The 17,478-nt window shown below is 40.3% G+C and overlaps 1 protein-coding gene across 3 annotated transcripts in view; it reads right to left on the bottom strand.

Annotated features, from left to right (window-relative positions):
* The window catches only part of PHLPP1 (PH domain and leucine rich repeat protein phosphatase 1), a 213,394-nt gene that overhangs the window by 78,734 nt on the left and 117,182 nt on the right, over positions 1–17,478 (bottom strand). For all 3 annotated transcript variants that reach the window (XM_027118702.1, XM_027118703.1, XM_027118701.1), the window contains one exon: positions 2,026–2,192. In XM_027118702.1, the coding sequence (XP_026974503.1) occupies positions 2,026–2,192 (167 nt within the window). The remainder of the gene's footprint in view (positions 1–2,025; positions 2,193–17,478) is intronic.

Here is a 17,478-nt window from a genome sequence, read left to right as displayed (position 1 = left end):
ATTCATCGACAGATGAATGGATAAAGAAGATGTGGTACATATATACAATGGAGTATTACTCAGCCATAAAAAGGAACGAAACTGGGTCATTTGTAGAGACGTGGATGGATCTAGAGACTGTCCTAAAGAGTGAAGTAAGTCAGAAAGAGAAAAACAAGTATCGTATATTAACGCATATATGTGGAACCTAGAAAAATGGTACAGATGAACCGGTTTGCAGGGCAGAAATAGAGACACAGATGTATAGAACAAACGTACGGACACCATGGCGGGAAAGCCGCGGTGGGGTGGGGGTGGGATGAACTGGGAGATCGGGAATGACATGTATACACTGATGCGTATAAAATGGATGACTAATAAGAACCTGCTGTATAAAAATATAAATAAAATAAAATTCAAAAAAATTGCATAATGCCAATTTTACTTAAAAATGTCCTTGATGATGCAAGGAAGTTATTTGTATTACATCTCAACCGCTGAATACATATCTTTTTTATTTTCTGGGTGATAAAATGGGAAGTACACATAAAGCACTTCTGCTGTATAAAGTATGATGGTTATCCCAAGGAAAACCCTTGTACGATTATTTGAGTTGTGAGCCAAACTAGTCACAATGTTCATGGAATACCACTTTTACCTGAAAGAACGACTGACAAACTCAGTATTCAGACTTGGGTATTTGGCAGACGTTTTCTCTACAATGAAGTAAGAAGGTCACTTCAGGAAAAACAACTGACAGTATTTGTTGCCAAGGGTAGCCTTCAAGCCTTCAACTGAAATTTAAAATTTTGGAAAACTTGTTTCCACACTGAGCCTGACAACTTCCCAATACTTAAAGATTTTTCTGATGGGATCAGTGGTGATATTAACAACTGTTATTTCTTGAAACTGCATAATGAAATACATTAACATCTGGAATCTCACTGTTATCCAACAAACCAGTATTTTCCAAATGACCAATACTTGATGCAATAAAAGGATGTATGGGGCAAAGATCCATTCAAAGTATGAGAAAGATCAATGGATCCTAATGTAAAAGAATTTTAAAAGTCCACTGATAGGAGTTTACATTCCACACTGCAACCAACATTTAAGAAATTACCACTTGTCAAGTTTTGGTATAATATCAAAGAAGAATATTCACAATCACCTGAAAAGAAAATTAAAATACTCTTCCTTTATTCTACATGTCTGCACAAACTTTATATAAATACTTATTGGATTATTCTTTCTGGATGTTAAAAAAACATAAACACATAATCATAATGGTTAATTTCCATAGTTTAATCTCTGATGATTATCAATCATTTAAGAACAAATGAGCTATCCATTATTTATTTAAAAGTTATATCCTTCTGTAGTTACAGTCTCACATATTTGCAACAAATATATATCAGAGGTTTCATTTACCACAGAATCAAGATTGATCATTGCTCCAAAAAAGAAAACGAAATGAATATGGTAAATTCTTAAATCTGTTTCAGATAAATGCAAATAAAGTCCCTTCCCTGTAACTAGAGGAGCAGACCCTTTGCATTTCACATGCGACTCTTGAAACCTATACAGTAATCACCCAGATGATGTGGTATTAATGAATTTAAACTTTCGTTCTTAAATTTCTAAGGAAATATCTTTTCATGGAAAAAACTGACCTTTTGTAAATTTTGAAAGAAGTAATTAATCTGACCAAACCCCTATAGTTCAGAGGTAACACAGCAAATATCAACTTTTCACAGACCCATCTGTAGACAGGTTAAGAAATACAAGTGATTTAAAGAGAAGCATTCTTCTTATACAAATCTATCCAGGTAATGACTATCATAAATCATTCATTTCAAAGGCAGAGACCTTGAAAAATATTTCAGAATGAGAACTGAAAATGTCTCCACTACTAAAGTCCTATTACCCTGCCCTCTGAAAGAGAAAGGTTATTAACTGTAGCTTTTTAGTCAGAATATTCAAGAAACAACCAGAAGCTGACACCCCCTCCCCTTCCTAATTATCTACCCACTTCTGCATGCTCACCTTTGCAGTTCATTGAGCCCCCTTGCAGTTGGTAGACTGGGACTCTGCCTTAGGAAGTTTTGTTTTAAATTGAGATGAGTGAGGTCTTGGCTGTAGAAGAGGTTGGCAGGCAGATGCTCCAGGCTACAACATGAGAGGTCCACTGAGCTAATACGCTGTGATGCAACCTAGAAAGGGATGAAAAAACAACTCAATTTTCATACCATCCTTTATCCTATAACTGTTTTCCACGGACAGAAACAAGATAACCCCATTTGGGAACACAGACCCGCTATGCAATGAGCACCATTATTCAAATATAAACCAAGAGTATTTACTTAGACAGAACTGAGCAAAGTATTACAAAGGCAGGAAACAGTGTCCCTCCGGGGAAGGTACTTACAGTAACCTAGTATAGGAGACAGGTTACAAAGAGCACAGATTATCCTATCAAGTTTAGTGATATCAGTAATCTCCTCCAACTGTAGGGGTTATGTTCCTGAAAACATTCATGGTAAGAGAATTCAGAGCTAAATAATACAAGACTTTAGAGTAAATACAAGGTTGGGAGATAGACACTGAGATCGACACAGAACCTACGAAAGCCCTTGTATATACTGATTTAAAACAGCACAGAGAAACGCAGGATCAGTGGCCTTGTACATATCTTTAATAATAGTGGTAGCATATAATCAGATTCCACTGCTTGCCTGCTGTGAACTTCTCGCGTTGCCTCTCCCACAGTTTCCATTTTGCTTCACATAGGTATTCTAAGTGGAATTTGTTTTATGTGTAAATGTTTATCCACATATTCAAAGTTTTCCCGGTTAAATGGCTCCTATGACAGCCAGAGTCCCAGGGCTACAGGGCATGCTGGAAGCAGAAAAAGCATTGGGCAGCGTGTGTTCTCTCTCCCACGTTCCAGGGACTGTGGCGCCAGTTTATGCCGCGGCACATGGCTTTAGGCCCACGTACACACACCTTGGCTCCTTCTTCCCTCACAGAGGCTGTGGGGTTATTGTTCCAAGATCTGGGTTGATTCCTCCTCGTGCTCTTTATCTTTATCGAAGCTTTATGGCAAAAACTCCATTCCTTATTTGTGATCTGTTCGATGTCCTTTTCTATTACCAAACCCCAGCTGACCAGCTTTTTTTTTTTTTTAAACAGCTTTTTTGGAGTATAATTGCTTTACAGTGGTGTGTTAGTTTCTTCTGTATAACAAAGTGAATCAGCTATACATATACACGTATCCCCGTATCTCCTCCCTCTTGCGTCTCCCTCCCTCCCTATCCCACCCCTCTAGGTGGTCACAAAGCTGATCTCCCTGTGCAATGCAGCTGCTTCCCACTAGCTATCTATTTTACATATCAAACCCCAGCTTTACTCTTTCATGATTATAAAAAGCAGCAGAACATGGTCCTTAGGAGTGTGGCTCTGGTGTCAGTGTGTGGATTCGCATCCCGGCTCTACCACGCAGGAGCTGAGAGAACTTCAGTGCATCAGTGAGCTCTCCAAGCTCCCATTTTCTCACCTGTATAACAGGCATAAAGATGACACCTCCATCTACATGCCTGGTCAGAAAAAGCACTCAATAATTTGTGACTGCTATGACCATTTATGATTGCTACGACTACTTCCAAATACATCTTATACCCATTGGAATCCACATTCTCCTGATGCTAAAGAAGATATTCAGAAGTAACTTTGCATAAAACACATTCTGCTGATGGCATGTCTGAGGTTAGAAAGAAATTGCTGTGCACACATGAAAGCTGAGAGGACAGTGGGATGAAAAAGGCCTGGCAGGGCTCAACTCTAAAGATTTTACAAAGGAAGCCTGAGTTTGCATTTTAGCAATTTCATCTTTCCTTGAATTTTCACTATTAAATAAGAAAAAGAAAATCCAAAACAGGCCAAGTCACCCACACAAACCAAATGATGTGAAAAAAAGCCAGAATTTAATGGGCAGAAAGGTAGGTGCAAACATGTCACAGCCACACAAGATTCCCTGGCAGGAACCCATTCACGGGAAGTGAGGTTGTAAGTTATACTCGGTGGAATCATTCAGGCAAAAATATGTGGTGAGGAGGGAATGGTGTGTCAGACCTTCCATTTCCTGAGGTACAGGAGTGAAACAAGACAGACACAGTCCGCCCTAAAGGAGTGCACCTCAAGGAGAGGTGAATTAACATACTACTTGACAATATACTAAGTGCAAGGGCACAGAGCACAATCTAAGGAGTCAGGGAAGGCTTCCCAGAGGACCTGATGTCCAAGCTCAGGGCTGAAACTCAAGTGGCAATCTGTGTTTCTGTCGGCCCCAAATCCTTTTCCACTTCTTTCTATAACAATCCTTCAAATGCATGTGATTCTGACCAGAGTGGCAGAGTAGGCTGACCCTATGGCTACAGCAGCAGGCATGTACTCCCAACTCGAGCAATCAAAGCCCCCCAGTGCTGAACCCACAAATTGATCCAACGGGTACTGGCATGTGACCCAGGCTAGGCTAATCAAAGGCCTTCTCTGGGATATACATTCTAAAGCCAGGAGAGAGAACCTGCCACTTAGAGCTGCAGTTAAAATGACTGAACTAGGGCTTCCCTGGTGGCGCAGTGGTTGAGAGTCTGCCTGCCTATGTAGGGGACACGGGTTCGTGCCCCGGTCCGGGAAGATCCCACATGCCGCGGAGCAGCTGGGCCCATGAGCCATGGCCGCTGAGCCTGCACATCCGGAGCCTGTGCTCCACAACGGGAGAGGCCACAACAGCGAGAGGCCCGCGTATAGCAAAAAAAAAATGACTGAACTAGATTTGTATGTATCAACCTGGATTGATTAAAAAAAAAAAAAGCCAGCTGCAGAATATTACATACACTATAATGCCATGTATGAAAAACATGTTTAAGATAAACACACACAACAACTCCGTATATTATGTATGAATGGTTATATGTGCAGTAAAGCTACACACTATGCATTGGGCATGTGCCAAATCAACGACAGTGACGGCCTCTAGATGAGCAGGGAGGGCGATGGAAACAGGAATGGGAGCACAGGGGATTTGGAACTTAGCTGTGACGTGATTTACGTATAATAAGAATGGAAGAAAGAGAAAAGAATGGAAGATATGGAGGAACTACGTCAGTATGTTAACAACTGGGGAGGCCAAGACCAGTGCGTGGAAATTGTAATATTATTCTTTGTGCTCTTCTGTGTGTGTGTGTTTAATTGGAAAAAAATAATGTAATCTCAATGAAAATTTCAGTAAAAAGGGGTGAAATGGATGATTGCTATCTCCTGGCTTTCCTCGTATCCTTGTGTTATACTACGTGGTGCATCAGAGATGATTCTTCCCCCTGTAAGGATCCCAACCCTTTGTAGTGGGCTGAATGGCGGCCCCCCAAAAGGTATGTTCACGTACTAATTCCCAGAATCTGTGAGTATTAGTTTACATGGCAAAAGAGTGGATATTATCTTACATGACAAAAGATGTGATTAAGGATCTTGAGAGGAGGTGCTTATCCTGGATTATCTGGAAGGGCCCTAAATACAATTACATGCATCTTCATAAGACAGGCAGAGGGAATTTTGGGAGAGAAGAGAAGGCAATGTGACCACAGAGGCAGAGACTGATGTGGGCCACAAGCTAAAAAACGCTTAGAGCCACCAGAAGTTGGAAGAGGCAAGGAATAGATTCTTCCCTAGAGCTTTCAAGAGGAGCACAGTCCTGCCGACACCTTGATTTTGAACTTCTGGCCTCCAGAACTGTGAGAGAATAAATTTCTGTTGTCTTAAGCCATCAAAGTTTTGGTAATTTTTAATAACAGCCATAGGAAACTAGTACACCCTTCTTAATTCTTTTCCATAGTACTTCTCATTTTCATTCATTCAACATGTTTATTGAATACCAACTACATGCCTATTACTGACCTAGGTAAGCACTCAGTATGCTTCAGTAAACAATAAGAAGATCCCTGCCCTCATTAAACTTATCTCACAAATAAGTATATTATATGTTAAAAATCGGTAACTACTATGGAAAAAATAGAGCAAGGAAAAAGGGGTCAGGATTGTTGGGAAGGTTGTAGGTTGTAATTTATATAGGTTGGTCAGGATAGGCCTCACCTAAAAGGTGGCATTTAGACCTGAAGGACATGAGGAAGTTAGCTGAAAGCATTTATCTAGAAGAACACTCCAGGCAGAGGAAGTAGCCAGTGTAAAGGCCCTAAAAAAGGAGTGTGTCTGGTCTGTTCTAAGAACAGCATGAAGACCAGTTAAAACAGGGGAGAGTGACCTGTGATGAGGTCAGAAAGGTAAGGGGGTTGTGGGGGGAGCAGATCTTGCACCGCCTTTTAGGTTATTGTAAAGACTCTGGCTTTTTGGGTTTTGCTGGTGGCGCAGTGGTTAAGAATCCGCCTGCCAGTGTAGGGTACATGGGTTCCAGCCCTGGTCCGGGAAGATCCCACATGCCGCGGAGCAACTAATAAGCCTGTGAGCCACAACTACTGAGCCTGCGCTCTAGAGCCTGCGAGCCACAACTACTGAGCCCGTGTGCCACAACTACTGAAGCCCGCGCGCCTAGAGCCCGTGCTCCGCAACAAGAGAAGCCACCGCAATGAGAAGCCCACACACTGCAACACAGAGTAGCCCCCGCTCACCGCAACTAGAGAAAGCCCAGGCGCAGCAACGAAGACCCAACGCAGCCAAAAATAAATACAATAAATTAAAAAAAAAAAAAAAAGGTTCTGGTTTTTCATGTGAGCAAAATGGGCCGTCGTGGAAAGGTTCCAGAAGAGTCTCTGTCTCTGACTGCAAGCTTATAAAGAAAGGATTTGGGCCTATTTTGTTCACAATGTGCCCTGTGCTCAGCACTTAGGACGACCCTCAGGAGGTACTGGCTGGAAGAATGACAGGGGATACTTTACAACCCTTCCTTTCTCACCAGTTTGCATCTGACCCATCTGGTGTATTCCTCCATGTGGGGACTACTCTGTAGAGGACACATTCCACTTCAGCTGAAGCATCATACTGAATACTCTCTTTGGACAGCTACAAGATAATGATTAAATGTCAAGTCGTATTTGATTTCTTTCCTCATTCTGGACCGCAAGCTGTTCCTGCTGGAAACAAGGGGGAGGAAAGCACAGTAACAAAGCTACAGCAAGCAAACGTGGTCTGTGGGAGTCGCAGCAGAATGGGGAACAGGGACAGCGAGAACAGAAATTAGACAAGCCGTGATGGCAGTGGGGCAGTGAGCAGCCAAGGCGACCACAAGAGCTACTACCACTAGCTGCACCTCTGCCCAGTCCCACGCCCTGAAACAAAGGGGAGATTTAAACGCTTTCCCCCAGATCAGCCTGGGCACGTAAGGACACCACCACAAAGAGGTTTTGCGGGACTCCCAAATGAAAAAACTACCAAAAGGGCTACCCAAAGAGGCTGTGACCCACCTATATAGCACCTGTTAAAACTAACATCCTCCTCAAGATAAGAAATTTAAAAAAAGAGAAAGCCACCTGTATACACCTCAGAGCAAGTAGCCTTTTATTATTCTAGCTTTTTTTTTTCCTAATAGTAATAACAATGATAATAGCAGCTAACATTTAAGGGGCACTCTTCTTTAGATGTAATGTTAAGTTTAATCTTCACAATAACTCAGCATAGTAAGGACTTAACCCCATCTCAAAGATGAAGGTTAAAGGGTGTGCCCAAGGTCACACAGTGAAAGCAGCAGCAGAGTCTGAATGACAGCATATGCCATGGAGTCAGGGCCCCAACACAGTTCAAGTCCTACCCAAAGGGAGGCTCCTCTAACTGCCACAATCAAATCCTAACATAACCCTCAGCCCAGAGCAAAGACGATTTGATGTCATCCCTCACAGACCAATCAATGAACTGCACATGAATGCATTCAAGTTTTAGAAGATCAGTTAAGTAACCATGGCTTGGGAAATCAGTGCTAGTTTATATTAACAACAACAAAAAATTTTAAGGCTAATAATTTAGAGTTAGTAAATCAAATGGGATTTTTTCCCCCCATAAACGGCTATACTTTCGGAGATACATTAAAATGAATATGAATCCCAACCACTGGCTCACGTTGTCTTCTTTTCCAAATGACTTGTGAACACATATGAACCAAAAGCTCATTGGGTCCTCAAAATATTTCCCCCAAAGACCATTGCAGAGTAACCATAAAAATGATAATGTGAACAACAAACTTTCCAGATTACCTACTGGGCTTCTACACAGGTCTAACATCCTACTCAGCTTGACACTTTCCTGAGTCGTTTCTTTACCAACCGTTAGCACACTTGTATCAAGTATCTCTGCTCTGAGTCTAGCTGGGTTGCATTTCTAAACCAATGTATCTATCCTAGCCCTAACCTATCCCCTCCGTGCTTTCAAAATTATCATCTTCCCTTGCAACAGGACTGCACTCTGTATTACTCACATTATTCCTGATGTTCACTTAGTGCACAATCTTCTTTTATAAGCAATGGAAAGTTCAGAATAACATTCACGTGATTTTTTTGTCCCCACTATACTTTAGTGAAGTGGTATTTATCCTTATTATGTGCAAAGCATGCTCAAAATTGAACAAAATGATTCTGAAAGGCTTGGTCAAAGCAGCTGAAATAGCACAAATAATTCCACTTGTGCAAAGTAAAATACTGCTGTAAACTGGCATTATGAGTCATTAATTGCTCTGGCCTAGCCTTTAGTGGTTTGGGAAACTATGCCCTGGCTACAGGGATAGTCTCTGGGGAGTTTACCAAGCTTCGGTAAAAAATTCTTAACCTCAACTGACTTAGTTTTAATTCTCATCCCCCAAAAATGCTTTGGGAAGACATGAAGTTGGAGAATATAAATTTAGAATAGAGTTTATTCATCTTTCTTAGCTAAGCACTCTAATGACTTATTTTCAATTTCATCCTCATCAATAAAGTTTTATAATAATATCAAACAAAAAATTTCCAATTTTAATAAACTTTAAGCTGTCACTGCTCCAAAACATGCAATCATTTCTTTAAAAAAATTCTACAAATATAGGAAATGCCTTAACCTGACTGCAGACATTTTCACAATGACATCTCATTTCTCGATCCTGTACTAATTAACATTTTATACAATCTGTTTAACAGCAGAAGTAGAAAACCTTCCTATAAAATTAATTACAATATATACATTAGTCATGTCCGAATAGGGGCATATCAAACTGCCAATTTGGGACTTAGTAAATTCTACGTGGAATTCTGGTATTTTATCATTTCTTTGCCTTAAATGAGTAAATGATATGAAAAAATTTTAAACCCAAGAAATAAAATACACAGATTTACACACCATTCCAAACCACCAGATGTAACCAAATCAATGAAGACAAACAAGAAGATGTGGAGAGTCTATCATTGACAGACAAAAATGAGAGATGGAACTCTCTGAGGGCAAATTACTCAGGGAAGGGAGGGGACTACGATTTTAAGATTAGGCTTACTAAAACTATAAGGTACCAGTTAAAACATCGTTAAGGGACCAAAGAATAAAAGAGTATGGAGAGGGCTTCTCTGGTGGCACAGTGGTTGAGAGTCCACCTGCCGATGCAGGCAGGGGACACGGGTTCGTGCCCCGGTCCGGGAAGATCCCACATGCCGCCAAGCGGCTGGGCCCGTGAGCCACGGCCGCTGAGCCTGCGCGTCAGGAGACTGTGCTCCACAACGGGAGAGGCCACAACAGGGAGAAGCCCGCGTACCGCAAAAAAAAAAAAAAAAAAAGAGTATGGAGAAAGCTGCAGGCTGGAAAAGGAAAGAAGGCAGGCGGGGGTTGGGGTTGGGGGGCAGGGAAGAGAGACAGAAAAAGAGAGCAAGAAAGAAAAGAGAAGTGTTAGATAGATGACTGATTGACATATAAGCAAACAAATAAATAAAACACACGACTCACTGTAAAAGCACCAGACTATAATAATAAAGAAAAACAATATTGAGAAATTTAGACTAAGAGTTCCTCCTAGGCGTCCCGACTTCTCTTTGCAGGTGAGTGGAGGGGATGAGTGCACCTTTCAACATGGATCTACCATTCGCCTTTATGAAACAGACACTGGACTTGATATTGGAGAGATGCACATTTCGTCTTCAAAAAATGGGTCCCTTGAAGGCACAGACATATAACAAGTATAATTCCAAAATGCACATGCAGTGGTGTGGTAGGGACACAGAGAGCAGAGAACACAAACCCCAGAGCTCCCCAGGCCGTTCCAGCACTGACGGTCCCCTCACGCGCCAAGATGGGCGGGTATTCCCTGGCACCATTGCAGAGACTGGCACCCCACCATCAGGAGCAGGCAGAGCTGCAGGATGTGCCCCGTGAGCTCGTGGTACAGCCTAAACTAGAAACGCACACCTGGCACCTCACCCTCTCTGAGTGTGAGAGGCTCGGAGAAGATGGTACCCGCGGCCTCCAGAATCACTAACCGCGTCCCTCTAACAGTTATCTTCCTCCCACACACACAAAGCCCATTGTGTTTCTCAGTAAGAACAGAAAAATAGAGCTTGGCTTGGGTGGAGATCAAATCTGAACTCAGAGTTCCTTCCTCATTTCCTTATTAGCAAAATATGTGTAAACAAGCTCTTTAGAATATGACCACCTGAGAGTGTCTCTGAGCTCCATCACGGCAGCCCCCAAAGGGAGCATCTCCTCGGCAAAGGAGAAGGGAAAAGATTGCTAACCACAAAAAACTTACATTCTAATTTTCTATTAAAAGAAGTAACATAAATGCACACTTATATGATGCTCTCTTAGAAACAGGCTACTTGTTTTCCATTTAAAATACAAATGACACATACACCTCACTGGTTAAGTACCAGTCTAACATACAAGGTCTGGTATGTTTAACATAGAGAGTTCACTGATATTTTTTCAATTATTCCAGTATTCCTTACTTTATAAAATAAATCAGACCAGTGAGTAGAAGAATTTAACTGTTCAGAGCAGTTGCAGATAATCCAATACTCTGGGTTACAAATATTGGGGTCTTGCAAGGCAAGTAAATATATCACGGAAACTAAACTCATAAGATACTATGTATTTTTACATTAGTCTAAACACTCAGCTTAAAATGATTTAACTTCAAAATATAAGACGACCAGATGTAGAGATCTGGTTAATCATATATGCTAAGTTCCTGATATAGCAATACTTGACCAGTTTTTGAAGTCAGACAACAGTAGTCCCCTCAACACTGAAACCAATTTAATTTGCTTTGGGTGACTCAGAAGGCATCTCAGATTTCCTAAATACGTCTTGGTCATCATTTAAGAAGATCAGTGATCAGTGGCTATGCTCAAGTGTCCTTAGCAGCACACCCCAGTCAATACACTGCCTGGTAAATCACCTTTTATTCTAATACTGAGCTGCCTGGATTCTACTGACAACTGTGTATTTGAAGTACTTCTCTTTGACATTTTCAGTAAATCTCAGTTATTATTTGAATCTTGTTTTGTTTTGCCCCTTCGGGCCACTGTAAAACATTGGAAGTACAATTAAAGAAAAAGCAAGGAAGAGGAACTCCCTGCATAAAGCCGTGCTGGATACTTTACAACTCAGTTCCCTCATCTGCAAAATGGAGATGATAATATCTCCTCAAAGGTTATTTCCTTTTGTTGTAAAGCCCGACCTCACACGATGTTATGGGCACCGACCTCACAGGGATACTATAAAGCATCTAGAATAGCGCTTGGCACACAGAAAAAAGTTACCAAAATGTTAGTTATCACTATTTGTTGTCACTACTGCATCAATTCAGTTCGCTAAATGATTATATTATTAACAAAATATATCTATTAACAATTTGGGGGGAAAAGCAAAGAGTCTTTTTATTTTGATGTTGACCTCATGAATGAATAACTCACTTTGGACATAATGTCTAAAGCAAGGAAAACCATGGTCACATACTCTGTGCTCATCAGATAGTACATGCAGGTATGTCAAGAAACTGCAGAGCACCCAAAGGAAAAAGCAAGAGAAGGGATCTGGAAACCAAGTGATGACGAAATTGTGGGAATTACCAGACATGTTTCTCCTAAAAGTAGATTGCTAAGAGGTGGGGGAGGGCATGGAAATCATAGAAACTTCCAGTTAGAGGTTATCAAATAGGAGAGTGAGTACGATTACCTTTTGTTAAACCAGAGAGCAAAACTAGGGTCAGTGAGTCAAAGGCATAGGGATAGAGACTTCAGCTCACTTCTAAGGAAGAGCTGTCTTGTCAGACACTATAGGTATCTGAAAGGCTGTAGACCTTTTCTAGGCGGGAGGTAAGTCTGGGAGTCCACAAGGTCCTTCTCAAATCTTAAATTCTAATTCTCTCAACTAAGAGCCACTTGATGATGACTAGACTTTAAGGTTAACGAACACTTTTAAAGAAAATGACAAGTAATTGTTAAGGCAATTGTTCCAGAAAACTAATATTACCTTTTGGGCGACTACTTTACAAGGGCCTTTCCCAATCTTAAAATAACATGCTGTAACTTTAAAACACAGCTGTAGGGACTTCCCTGGTAGCACAGTGGTTAGCAGTCCACCTGCCAATGCAGGGAATATGGGTTTGAGCCCTGGTCTGGGAGGACCCCATATGCCGTGGAGCAACTGAGCCCGTACGCCACAACTACTGAGCCTGCACTCTACCACCCCCGAGCCACGACTTCTGAGCCCATGCACCACAACTACTGAGGCCCGCGTGCCTAGAGCCCGTGCTCCGCAACAAGAGAAGCCCGCGCACCGCAATGAAGAGTAGTCCCGGATTGCCACAACTAAAGATAGCCCGTGCATAGCAACGAAGACCCAGTGCACCCAAAAGTAAATAAATAAATAAATTTATTAAAACAAAACAAACAAAAAAAAACACAGCTGTATGTTCCTCCCTTAAAATCTAAAATGTATTTTACTAAAGATAACAACATACAGATAAAATACAGGAGGAACTCATTTCTTCCATTTGCTGAAGTCCTGACGCTAGAAGTGGAGCCTAGAAGAATGCCTAGCACAGAGAAAAGGTGGAATAAATAAATATTCTCTCATTCACCCTTCACTACCTTCTGCCCACCCCCAACAACAGAGCTGTTGACAGAACAGGGGGAGGGAGGGTGGGAAGACACAAGAAGGGAAGATGGAGACACATGGGATGAGTTTAACATGTAAAGTACACAAGTCAGAACTTCACAAAGCATGCTGCTTCTGTCAGGATACAGTAAGCAAACTAGGTATCTTTTTCATTTGTATAAAAGTGGACTGAAAAACTCTAAAGAAAATAAATTTAAATAATTTTAAATGGAAATGACTTAGAATGAAGGAGAAACCCCTTCTTTAGGAATATATTCACTAGGATTTCAAAACCAATAGTTACTATAGAAAAAAAAAAGAAGGGATTAGCAATGTGGAAATAAGATGAAGCATAATTATAATTGCAAAGAGAGCATTTTAATATTTTCACTAAATCACAGTATTATGTATTAGAAAAACAAAATTTAATGTAATCCAAAATACTTGATCTTCAGTTTAAATTCAAAGCAGAATTTCTAAATTCCCTAATTTCATAAACTATTTATATGTATAATAAGGAAAGATTCCACAATATGAATTTTTGTGTAATTATACTGGAAAGTTAATTATGATGTTTGGTAACATAGTCAAATTTTCCCAAAAAAATAAAATGGAATGAACAGGAAACCATCCAGATGGGCAGTCCTTTTTTTTTTTTTAAGATTTTTTTTTTTTTTTTATGGCTGTGTTGGGTCTTCGTTGCTGTGCGTGGGCTTTCTCTAGTTGTGGCGAGTGGGACCTACTCTTCGTTGCAGTGCACAGGCTTCTCATTGTGGTGGCTTCTCTTGTTGCGGAGCATGGGCTCTAGGCACACAGGCTTCAGTAGCTGCGGTGCATGGGCTCAGTAGTTGTGGCTCACAAGCTCTCGAGCACAGGCTCAGTAGTTATGACGCACAGGCTTAGCTGCTCCGCGGCATGTGGGATCTTCCCGGACCAGGGATCGAACCCATGTCCCCTGCACTGGCAGGCGGATTCTTAACCACTGCACCACCAGGGAAGTCCTTGGCAGTACTTTTTAATTTTAGCTTCCATTTTTTCCTTTTTCACATTGCTCAGACATCTGTGATATGACTACACATTTACATTTTACACAGTTGTACCTTTGTAGATATTTTATCTCTCCTTGAAATGCTCTTTCCCCTTGTCTTTGTTGTGAACTCCTATTCATCCTTCAAACTCAGCTTGCTCATTACCTCCTTGAAGCTTCCTGTACCTAAATATTTCATACACTGAATTCCCAAACTTTTCTCATATCTTCACTACAGAATTGGTACAAGAGCAATTCTCTAGGGATTGGGGTGACATTTTATAAACTAAAATCCATGTCACTCAGACCCTCAATTCTACTTCAGATTCTGCCATAGACTTGCTAGATTGTCATGGTCAAACGGCCCTTGATTCTTTATCTAAAGAATGGGTATAAAATGTGAAGGGAGGGTTTCCAAAAATAAAGCCCCTTTAAGCCCTGGACTCCTTAGCAGAACAGGATTGAGATCACAGCTTCTTACCCTTATAACCCCAATGTAACCAGCAACAGCAAAATCCCTAAAAGACAAGTGACCAACCATGCTGACAAAAAGCAGAACACTCCCTAAATTACACTTCAAATTAAGAGACAAAATACGTGTAAATATGTGCAAAAGATGACTAAGTGATCTTAAAGGGTTTCTTGCAACTACATCAAATGACACAAATTTATATGCTGGAAACAATCCTATTCCACCAGACTGATTTGACTCTGTGATTAGTGAAGTATTCTTTGAGTAAAATCTGGACAATAAAACACTCTTTTTAAGCACATGAAAGCGAAAGTTCAACTGTGATTCACCATATATCTTATTCTTATTTAAAGGGTGATGTTTACTCATCATTTCACGTGAACTTTAATTCAGCATGAGATGTTGCCCTGACTTGCCTACACTATGCATGTTAAGGGTGAACCAAAATATCACAGCAACCACAACTTCAACGTGGTGACTTTTTTTCATTAAAAAAAAAAAAAAAAGATGGCTTAGAATTAAAATACTACGATTAATACTAAAAGAAAGATAGCCAGAGAGATAAGCACTGTGATAGCCACCATGGCTGGCAACTGCCAGCCTGTTAACCACTGATCAACAAGGAAAGAGATATGTGGACAAACTAAGTGGCCTTATGAGGCGTCAACTTATACCACTGGGTCATACAACATATTCATATAACACAACTGGCCACAAGCTAAGAATTGGGGAAGCTGAGTAATAGGTATGTGTGTATTATCTCTACTTCTAAATATTTGACATTTTCCATAATGAAAAGTTAAAAACACATTCATGCATACTTTAATTAATTAACTAATAAGAAATAAATGCCTTTCACATGGAAAAAAAACAACAAAAACATACAAAAAACCCCACATTCATGCACAACACCAAATCAATGATCTAAATCCCCTTTTAAGCTTCCTTGAAATCAAGAAACAGATTTTAATGTGGGACAATACAGTGTCCCAGAAGTGACTAAGACTTTAAATTTAAAATATGTACGACTTAGGCTATAGATTCACATGAAGACTAACTTTGAAGAGCATCCACAGGATCAATCAACATGTCTAAAACCAATGTACTCCAAAAAGTGGGCCACAGAGAGGGACAGCCGGGGCAGCATTTCTGTAAAGTCACTCGTACTTTACAGAAGTACTGGAGCGCTTCTGCAATTCCTGTTCTTCCCTCAACTACTACCCTCCCCCTCGCATCACTGCCCCACCAACCACTTTGAAGACACGCTGGACAGGTACCCATGTTGAGCTAGCAGAGTCCTTTCTACACAGCATACAACAGGATGTTTGCTGAATTTTTAAAGAGTGCCGTGCATTAACATTTCAGGGATGACTTTAAAATCAACATTGTAATCCTCCCAAAGGAGCCATTTCTTCCACAGTAACTACCACTAACACCCGCCCCAAATTAAAAACTCTAAAGGGACAGCCTCGGGTGTTATTTTGGCAAGCAATACTAAGGGCTAAGATTAAGTTTAAAAAATAATAAGTATATAAGAGCCTATCTTGGTAGAACACGGCTAATTAATAACCTTTTATATATGTTCACAAAGTCAACTAAAAAAACTGGAACAAAGAATAACATTTTTCTTGCAGCTAAGATCCAGAAGCATAAACTGAAAATAAAGAATTTTTATTTTAAATTAATTATCTAATTCATTTTAATTCAAAAATCATTGGAATTTGCTTCTTTTTGTCTTCCCACCCTGCGGTGAGGACGGTCATTAAGAATCAGAAACTCAGATATTTCTTCCTGTTGTTGGTTTGTCTTTCTTTCAGATAGTTATTAAAGTGAATCCTCATTTAAACATCAGGATATGGACAATCCATTCTGTGAATGTTTTGTTCCTCAATAAGAAGAAAAGAAAAAGAAACTGTTTCCATAGTAACCCTGAGTGTGACTAAACTGTATACCTTCCTAAGACCTACATATAAGGAAGAACAGAATGGAAAGGAGAAGCCAGAAGCAGAAGTGGCCTGTGATGGTCAGCCGGTGCCACTCCACGCTTCCCATACACACATTATCCCAAAGGGACCGAGTTCTAATCCTCTTTCCAGCAGCCCCAACCTACCCTCCCATGATGTGGGGTTAAAGGAAAAGACACTATCATAGGATTTTCCTCAACATACAAAGTTTAAAGAGTGTGGCCATATTTTATATGGGTTTCATACCCAAATAGGGAGTTCTCACACTTATTCCTCCTATAATACCTAACCTCTTTAATCAGACCCTTATAACTCATTTCCCCTTTAATTCACTAAGTAGAACAACTTCTAAAATTTTTTGAAATGTGTCTGGTTTTTAGGGTTGACGAAAAGGAAGACACTGTATCTAAAATCTGCATTTATTAAAATATTTGCCCTCTATCCCCTACCCCTGACTTTTCAGGAAGAAATCTTCTTTCTCCCCAATGTCTGCCATGCTTAATTACTTTACCCCAAAAGGCTGCTGTCCTGGTTAAGAGCAGCAGAATGTTCCTTGTTCAGATAAACTAAGCATATGTGTGTCTTATGCTTAAAATAAACATAAAAACAGAAAATATTAAAAAATATATATATTGTCCAGCCAGTCAGTGATGATGGCAGGAGTGATGGTCATAAAATTATTTTTTTATTTATGTATTTATTTAGTCAGTCATACATACACACACACACTTACTATGTGCCAGTGTAAGTCCATGACATGCATATTTCGTATAAGCACTAAGAGGTAAGTGCTATTATTATTTCCTTTATCAAATGAAAAGGCTTAAAATTTATAAACTTAGATACAGTCACATGGCCAGTAAATGTTAGAACCCAGGTCTCCTTAGCTGAGACTCAAACTCTTTACTCCTACACCATTTGGC

Source organism: Aethalodelphis obliquidens, unplaced genomic scaffold, assembly GCF_003676395.1.
Source record: "Aethalodelphis obliquidens isolate GAN/ISIS:26980383/991018 unplaced genomic scaffold, ASM367639v1 scaffold19, whole genome shotgun sequence".
NCBI lineage: Eukaryota > Metazoa > Chordata > Mammalia > Artiodactyla > Delphinidae > Aethalodelphis > Aethalodelphis obliquidens.
The sequence above is the reverse complement of the archived record's forward strand: the minus strand, read 5'-3'. Positions and strand labels throughout refer to the sequence as shown.